Source organism: Lontra canadensis, unplaced genomic scaffold, assembly GCF_010015895.1.
Source record: "Lontra canadensis isolate GAN:19392208 unplaced genomic scaffold, GSC_riverotter_1.0 scaffold1688, whole genome shotgun sequence".
Classification (NCBI taxonomy): Eukaryota; Metazoa; Chordata; class Mammalia; order Carnivora; family Mustelidae; genus Lontra; species Lontra canadensis.
The window spans coordinates 1-8,118 of NW_022632672.1; the positions used below are offsets into that span (position 1 = coordinate 1).

The 8,118-nt window shown below is 47.6% G+C and overlaps 2 protein-coding genes across 2 annotated transcripts; both read left to right on the forward strand.

The window, feature by feature from the left end:
- Window positions 1-4: 4 nt before the first annotated feature.
- LOC116863578 (fibronectin type III domain-containing protein 4) lies at window positions 5-1,819 on the forward strand (the record flags this gene model as incomplete). Its single annotated transcript, XM_032851000.1, has 4 exons — window positions 5-71; window positions 511-600; window positions 902-1,026; window positions 1,206-1,819. Coding segments are annotated over 4 exons (318 nt in total), but the record flags the coding sequence as incomplete, so codon positions are not given.
- A 1,932-nt stretch (window positions 1,820-3,751) lies between these two features.
- Window positions 3,752-7,481, forward strand: LOC116863577 (intraflagellar transport protein 172 homolog). The gene is made up of 4 exons (XM_032850999.1): window positions 3,752-3,828; window positions 6,533-6,676; window positions 6,892-6,998; window positions 7,436-7,481. Exons 1-4 carry the CDS (start codon window positions 3,790-3,792, stop codon window positions 7,479-7,481), a joined length of 336 nt encoding a protein of 111 aa, XP_032706890.1. The 5' UTR covers window positions 3,752-3,789.
- Window positions 7,482-8,118: the final 637 nt, after the last annotated feature.

Here is an 8,118-nt window from a genome sequence, read left to right on the forward strand (position 1 = left end):
CCCCGGGCCTCGGGTGCACTTCCGAACTCTCAAGGGCTCTGACCGGCTACCGTCCAACAGCTCCAGCCCAGGTGAGGGGCTCAGCATCCTCCACGCCCGAAAGCTTTGGATTCTCTGGCTTTGTACCTGCCCTTTAGCCTCTTGTTTACTTCCCCCCAAACAAGCCACAGTCTAGCCTAGACGAATAAAAGGATGACTTAATTCATCATGCTGCCAAGAAACAAGGGAAAGGGTTGGCAGGGGACTGGGTATAAACAGGCTGATAATGAATCTTCCGGGAGAAGGGCCTTTGACCTTCCTTTTCCCCACCCTCTGTTCCCAGCCGCCGCCGTCTGCAGGAATACTTGCCCGCAACGGTCCTGCTTTTTTGGTCTCTACTACCTGTCCACCAACAGCTTCCTAGAGAGGGGCTCTCAGGGGCAACCCTGGCCCCAGGCTCTCCATCCTTACGGGTTTGCATAGCAGAGCTCTGTGGCCGCTCCCCATAACCTGGAGTCTCTTTCTTCTCAGGTGACATCACAGTGGAGGGTCTGGAGGGAGAGCGACCATTGCAGACAGGGGAAGTGGTTATCATTGTGGTGGTGTTGCTCATGTGGGCCGGTGAGTGAGCAGCTGCACGGGGGACCAAGGATTGGGGGAGTGGGGGGCTCAGTGAAGGTGGGAGGTGGTGAAGGCTCAGGAGAAAAGGCAGGGAGGGAAATGCAGCGGGGAGATGCTTAGTTGGGGGTGAGCAGAAGTTTGAGGAGAGGAAGGCTAAGAGGGTGGTGCTTGTATTTGAGCACCAGAAATTCAAGGGTTTTCTTCTCAGATTTTCTAGAAACCGTGTGGCTGTCTCACTGCCCTTCAAGGCTGTGAGTGGGGAGGTCAAGATCAAGGTGCAGATTGTATTGTTGTGTTTCAGCTGTAATTGGGCTCTTCTGCCGTCAGTATGATATCATCAAGGACAATGACTCCAACAACAACCCCAAGGAGAAGGGGAAGGGGCCGGAACAGAGTCCTCAGGGAAGGCCAGTGGGGACGAGACAGGTGATGTGATGTGGGGCCAGTGAGGGAGGGAAGGGTGATTTTGCTTCTAGAAGCAGTCAGGGAAAGGGAGAAGGCCAAAGAGGGGCAGGAAGAGAGGGGAAATGGATATTTGGGATGGAGGAGGCTCTTACCTTCCTGACATGAGAGACTCAAGCTTTTTTTTTTTTTTTTTTTAACAGAAAAAGTCACCATCCATCAACACCATTGATGTATGAGTGAAGAAACCGAACTCGAAAACAGATGCACTAACACCCTGGGATGGGGATAGGGTCAGGGAGAGCCTCAGTTGGTGATCTGCCCAAGACTGAAGGATCCCATAATCTCCTAGAGGGTAATGACACTCCCACAATCTCAGGCCTGGTACCCATCCTCTTTCCACTGTGAGCAGGGCCAGAAGGTAGGTCTCTTAGGGTCTGTACCCCTGGACCTGGGGAATGGCTATCAGGTGGGATATGTCCTTCCATCCCCCAGGTCCAGGGGAGAGACACTTGTTCAACTGTATCCCACTAGGTCCCCGATGGGGCCCCCATTGCACCTGCATCAGGACTCTCGGCATCTCCAGCTGCCCCCACATCTTGCCTCTGGGTCTCAGAGAGGGGCATTTCTTTGGGTACTCCCCCTCCCCCAGCAACTCAAAGGAATTGTCTGGGTCTGGGGGCAGATGCTGCACTGCACTACTCCAATGTCTTCCACGGAGCCTCAGGGGCTCCCCCTCTCACCTGGTAGCCCCCCCAGCTGCTGGTGACCTCACCCCTTGGACATTTTTCCAATAAACGTTCTTGGACAAACTGGAGATGACTGTATGGGATACTGTATAGTATGCTGAAGACACTTCCCCACTGTCTCTCCCCTGACCACAATGGCCTCTCACGCCACCACCAACTCGACAGGAGCACTCTCACTGTTTTCGGGTGTTTGTTTTGACTCTATAACCTGGAATGGGTGGGGAGAGGACAGAAATGGGTGTAGAAAACTAGAGCCCTAGTTCCTTTTGTTTTGTTCAGTGAGAAGGGAGGAGAAGGAAAAGAAGGGGGGGAATATAAATTCTCCTGCATCCGTGGAAACGAAGGTTATACCACATGAGAGGGGCCGGTAACCTTTTTAAGTTCACTGCCCACATTGACACCCAAGCTTTTCACCATTTAGTCCTCTGACTCCTCCATCAACCTCGAGTTAATTTCCAGAAAAGGACTGAACGGTGTTTTGGGACAAATGAAAGAGCAGCTCCACTAATTGATCCTTCAATGCCATGTGCTCCTATCCTGTGCACTCCTGTACTTCTAGTCTTCCCCGCCCTCACTTTTCCTTTTGTTTCTGTCTGCCTCTGTCTCTGCTGATTCGGTCAAAGTCAATAATAACTGTAAAGTGTAAATGAGTTTATATTCACTCTCTGCCACTATATCCAGAGGAGGATTATGGAAATAAAACTGAGGGGTTGGAACTCCCCTGTCAAAAGACTTATAATTTGGGCTCTGGGGCTACTTCCTTCCTGTGAAAACAGAGGCCTTCCTCTACTGTTTCCTAAATTCCAAGGGTGAGGGGATAGTGCCAGTGAGAGAAATACCTGTTGACGTTTGCAACCACTGTGGGGGGAAAGCTGCAGAACCCAGAATCTGGACATCATATGCTATACTCTCTGGAGAATTATAGGTCTTCTCAATTTCGGATCTTTCCAGAGGAGGTGTATGAACGCTCCTTTTCTGCATCTCAGTCTCTCTGGCATGTTCCAAGAATGTAGACCAGTAATTCTGAAAGGGACCCCAATCCAAACAGATCAAGAAGTCATTATCCTTTCTACTTCACAAAGCTCCAACCCCAGGTATCACAAGACTTAACTTCATCCTATCAGATAAGCCCAGTTCTCATTTGCCCTCTGCCTTGAACCACAAAAGCATCCAGATCTGGGCAGCAGTTTTTGATCCACTGCTACCCAGTTCTGAAGTAGTACCTTTCACGGGCCACTGGCGCAGAAACACTCACATCTCGGACTCTGGACACCTCATCTCTTGGGATAGAAGTGGCACGGGGTATAGAAGCATGGCATAAATATAGGGAGCTACAAGTTCAGAATATAAAGGCTGTTTAAATGCATCAGCTCTGGACTGAATCCCAGTTACATCATTTACTGTTCGTTTGTTAAGGGACCCCTCTAATCCCGAGTCTCCTGGCATGTGAAATGGAATTAATAATGCCATCCCCTTCAAAAGCTGTCTTTGAGATTAAATGAAATAATGCATCTACAACCTTTTGCACAGTACCTGGCAGACGCATACCGAGTATTCAGTTAGCTAACATTATTAGCCTTGTGATACCCCGTGCAAATCATGGAGCCTATTTGGGTTCAATCCGGGCCTCTGCAAAACATATGAAAGCAACCGCCCTGCCTTCCTCCAGGGTTGTAAGGATTTAAAAGAAGTGTTCAGCCACACTTTACTCAAAATCCTGGCGGGAGGAAGACCGGGATTACGTAGGAACTCGAGTTTGCCGAGGGCTTGTGGGCGTGGCTTGAGTTGGAGTTTGCAAGCAACGACGGGATTGGTTGAAGAGAGGACTCGAGTCCTCTCGGGTCCGCCCCAGACCTCACTGCGCCTGCGCACGTTCTGTTTGCTTCAGGGCGAAGCTACGTGGTGACACCCCCTGCGAAGTGTGTCGCGCTGTAGTCGCGTCTGCGTCAGCGGCCGTCGCTGCGGCTGCGTGTGGGGTTGTCCAGGTAACGACCGGAGTTGTCGCTCACTGCTGGCATCCGAGAGACAGGTGTTCGTCATGCCGTTGAAGCACCTGAGGACCCTGCTGAGCCCTCAGGTGAGGAGTTGCGTGCCTCTTCCCTCCCTCGCCAGCCTTAACGTTCTCAGAGAAGTGGGAGAACTGAAATCTCACGATGTTGAGCGCCTATTGCATGCGGAATCTCTGCGCGGCCGGTAGTGTGCAGTAGTCAAGACGGACCGCTAACCTCGGTAGCTTTCATTCCGTTTCATTTGACAGCAGTTGTGTAGGAGGCCCGGTGCTGGGCGCACAGGGAAACAGCGAACCTAAGTCTGCGCCCAGATAAACAAGCGCTTTAGGTAAAAGCCCCAAAGACGGAGTGCGGAAGACCTCACGTTCGTTCTGATGATGAAGATCTCAGATTCGGAAAAGGCTGGGCACCGGGGGAGGCACCATGCTAAAGAAAGGCTGGGTTTTGGAGCTAGGAGACCAGCTCTCAAGTCCTAGTGCCAGCTCCACTTTCAATAAACGGTCCAATCCCGCTGACTTGAAGCCCTCGGCACACAGTCTCTGAGCGCCCACCCAACTGCTTCATTTGGAAAATGGGAGTAACAATAATAGCAACCTGAGGGGGTTTGGAGGAAGAGTTAAAGAAAGTCACGTGCACAAAAGCCTTCGCGAACCAAAAAGCCCTGTAGAAACTGATAGACGAGAGAGAACATTCACAATTCAAAGGATAGATTCATACAAAGCTAATGATTGTATCTGCCATAAGTGAACGTTTCCTATGTAGCAAGACAGTATAATTTCAGGAGTTAGGATTGTGGCTTGTGGAGTCAAACATACGTGGATTTAAATCTTGGTTCCACCCCCTTATGAACTGTGTATGTAAATTTGAGCAGATTACTTAACTTTTCTGAATCTCAGGTTCCCCATCTGTAAAATATGCATAATCATATCTGTCTCAGCGTTATGAAGTAAAAGGACAATGCATATTGAGCATTTATCAAAATGCCTAGTCTATGGTAAGATCTTGTTAAAGGTTAGTTTTTATTATTCTACTCCCTGCCCCCATTGAATCCTCACGACAGTGCTGTGAGGAATGAGGAAGGCTTCACAGCGAATGTGGTATTAGAATAGAGGGAAATTAGAACAAAAGAGAGAAGTGCTTATTGCTCAGGAAACTGCCCCCGAAATTGTAATTTAAAAATTCCTTTACCCTAATAGAATACTTGGAAGTGAAAATCCCCTTCAGTCTTTCAAAATAAGGTGTCATGATGCAGGGTAGGGCAAACGCCCAGGATTGGCAAAATGATGAAGGAAAATGATGAGCAAGGAAACCGAGGAACCCTCAGCCCTTCAAACCTAATTTAATCAAGCGGTGGAGGGGGGTAAAGGTGGTGGTGTGGCTATTTTCTGACTCTGAGGATTTTGATGGAGGGGAGAAAACAAAAAAAAGGCCTTTTAAACCTGGGACTTTGGAGGTAGGTGGGTTAGGAGTGAAAAGTAACAAAGTTTCAAACCAGAGCTGGGGAGCCCAAGTAATTAATCACACAATTGGAGCAGAAGCTCAATGTTTTATATCAAGGAGGGAAGTCCTTAGTGCAGAACCATTGAGGACCAGGTGGTGGACAGATGTGGAAGAGAATAATCGACTGGGAGATGATCACTTCAAAATTGAAGTTCTGAGCAGTGCGTAGTTTGGTGGGGGGGGGGATTTAAAAACAAAACAAAACAAAACAACAAAACACTAAGCTGGTGGCATTTTCATCCTAAATCTCAACTCTGATTGTTTTACTCCCCATTCCAGAACTTTCACTGTCTTTTTCCTACCAAATAAGCCCAAACTCCTTGGCCGAATTTCAAAGTCTTTTTGTGCTGGCCTCCCTGTTTTTCCTGCCTTAGTTCATCTGTTGTATTTGCAAGATAGTTTCAGCTAAATTAAATTACTGTCTCTTAATGAGATTTGCCTTTGCTCCTATCATTCCTTCTACTTCAGATAACTTCCCCCAGTTAACTACATCCAATTCTTCAAACCTTAAAGTTGGTAATTTAAACATAAAATGATTTCAGCCTTCTCCAAACTATCATCGTGCTTTGTACATGACTCTCTAATGGGATTTTTCCTGTTTTGCACCCTGTTATTAGCCTGGGGGCAGGGACCATATTTTGCTCTTTGTCTTCCTCTCAACCCCTGGCTACATGCCTTTCTCAGTAAGGTATTCAAAAAATATTGAATGAGGAGTGCCTGTGTAGCTAAGTCACGAAGTGTCTTCAGCCAGGTCATGATCCAGGGTCGTGGGATTGAGACCCACATTGGGCTCCCTGCCCACTGGGAAGCCTGCTTCTCCCTTTCCCGCTCCCCCTGCTTGTGTCCCCTCTCTCACTGTCTCTCTGTCAAATAAATAAATAAAACCTTTAAAAAATAATATTGAATGAAAAAAATGTATATATTGAATGAATGGCTGAAGACCAGAACCTATTAAAAAAAAAAAAAAAACAACTTATCAGACCAATTGAATTTATTTCAGTTGAGCTATGAAGGAGCAAGGCCATTGCAGGGGCACATCGGTACAGTTGATTCTGCGTGTCACCTCAAAGTGTATTTGCATTATGGGTTTCTAAAGCACCTTGTTCTCCTGGGCAAGTGTTTTATAGCCTTGGAGACCAGGATGCATCTTTTGTTTTAAGGACTGTGATGTGGAGAAATGACCAAAGTCACACTAGAGCTAAAGGAACTAGAAATGCTTTTGTGACTCTAGACGAACAGCTGGGCTTATTTTTGCCCCCTCTGCCTCTGCAGGATGGAGCTGCAAAGGTGACCTGCATGGCTTGGTCCCAGAACAATGCCAAGTTTGCCGTCTGCACAGTGGACCGGGTGGTGTTGCTATACGATGAACATGGGGAGCGGAGAGATAAATTCTCCACCAAACCAGCTGACATGAAGGTGAAGAGAATACTCTGTGTGTCCTTAACCTGTTCATGGGGTCTTAGGAATCTGGAAAACTTCCTAACTTCCCCAGCCATCTGCCTAGGAAATGGCCTGCCCCATCTTTTCTCAGGGTAAATCCCTCACGCTCAACACAGTCACACAAACACCTTTTCTTCTCTTTTCTCTACCGTGTGTACTCATGACTTTTTTTTTCCTTTTTTAACTCTTAGTATGGCAGGAAGAGCTATATGGTGAAGGGCATGGCTTTTTCTCCTGATTCCACTAAAATAGGACAGACCGACAACATCATCTATGTGTACAAGATTGGCGAAGATTGGTGAGGATAGAGACTGGGAGGTGGGGGTGACCTGGAAAAGAAGGGGAAGGCAGGAAAAAATGTCTCATTGGGGAAAGGGGAGTAGAGAAGATGATGGTCCAGGCTGGGACGTGGAGAGCAAAGGCCTTCCTGAGTCTGTTGCTGCTTCCCTATCTGTGCCTGCCTCATGTGTTGTGAGATCCCATCCCTGGTGGAATCAGCCTAAGGTCAGCATGAGGACCTGTGATGGGAGCCCTTGGTGACACAGCATCTTTGTTCCTGTTCTAAAACTACTCAGGCTCCATTTTATGCCTCCTTTCAAGGCTCCTATGGAATGGTAGGAAACATTAGGGGGAGCAGGGAACGTATCTGGTCTTTCTTCCCTTCCCCCAGCATCACGTGTGGCACTTTCTTTATGAAAGTGTTTTTAATATGTTTTCCCTCCTTTTATTTGGCAGGGGTGACAAGAAAGTCATCTGTAACAAATTTATCCAGACGGTATAGTTCAGACCTGTCTCTGGGAGATTTGGATGAGCAAACATATCTCAATATAGCTACTTGTAAATGTAACCGGAAGTTGCATTTTTAATTTGTCCATCTGATCTTTCCAACTGAGAGGATGGAGGATGGTGCTGCGTGGCTGCCCATCCTCCTTGCTTTCCTCCTTGACCCCGGCTGTGTCCTCTTCTCTGCTGTAGGCGACTGGGTGGTGGCATGTGGCGGGGGGTTCAGTTTGTTATAAATGTGCTGAGCGACATGGACAGGGTTATCCTTTTCATGATTTCCTCCTTCCAGAGTACTGTCACTTGTCTGCCGTGGCCAGCAGAGCAGCACATCATTGTTTTGGACTGGCTGAAGGGAAGGGAAAGGAGGAAAAGAAACACAGGAGAGGTTGTGGGTGGGGATAATGGTTCTGGAGAGAGAAATACGGTTAAATGTCTCCCTTAGGGTCAAGTTATATATTGGGGGAGAAAACGGAAGACCAGTTTTTTGTTATTTTTCTTTCCTTAGGATCTGGGTGGGATTGAAAGGAACCTAACCAGACTTGTATCCATTTTCCCATTTTCAGGTTCGTTTAGCAAACACTAAAACTAATAAATCATCTACCATCTATGGGACAGATTCTTACGTGGTATCACTG

Bases quoted from the DNA above. Each gene is read 5' to 3' on its own strand.
- LOC116863577 (XM_032850999.1), top strand. From the start codon at position 3,790: ATGCCGTTGAAGCACCTGAGGACCCTGCTGAGCCCTCAG. The intron at 3,829-6,532 runs GTGAGGAGTTGC...CTGCCTCTGCAG, and splicing joins GGACCCTGCTGAGCCCTCAG to GATGGAGCTGCAAAGGTGAC. The intron at 6,677-6,891 runs GTGAAGAGAATA...TTTAACTCTTAG, and splicing joins CCAAACCAGCTGACATGAAG to TATGGCAGGAAGAGCTATAT.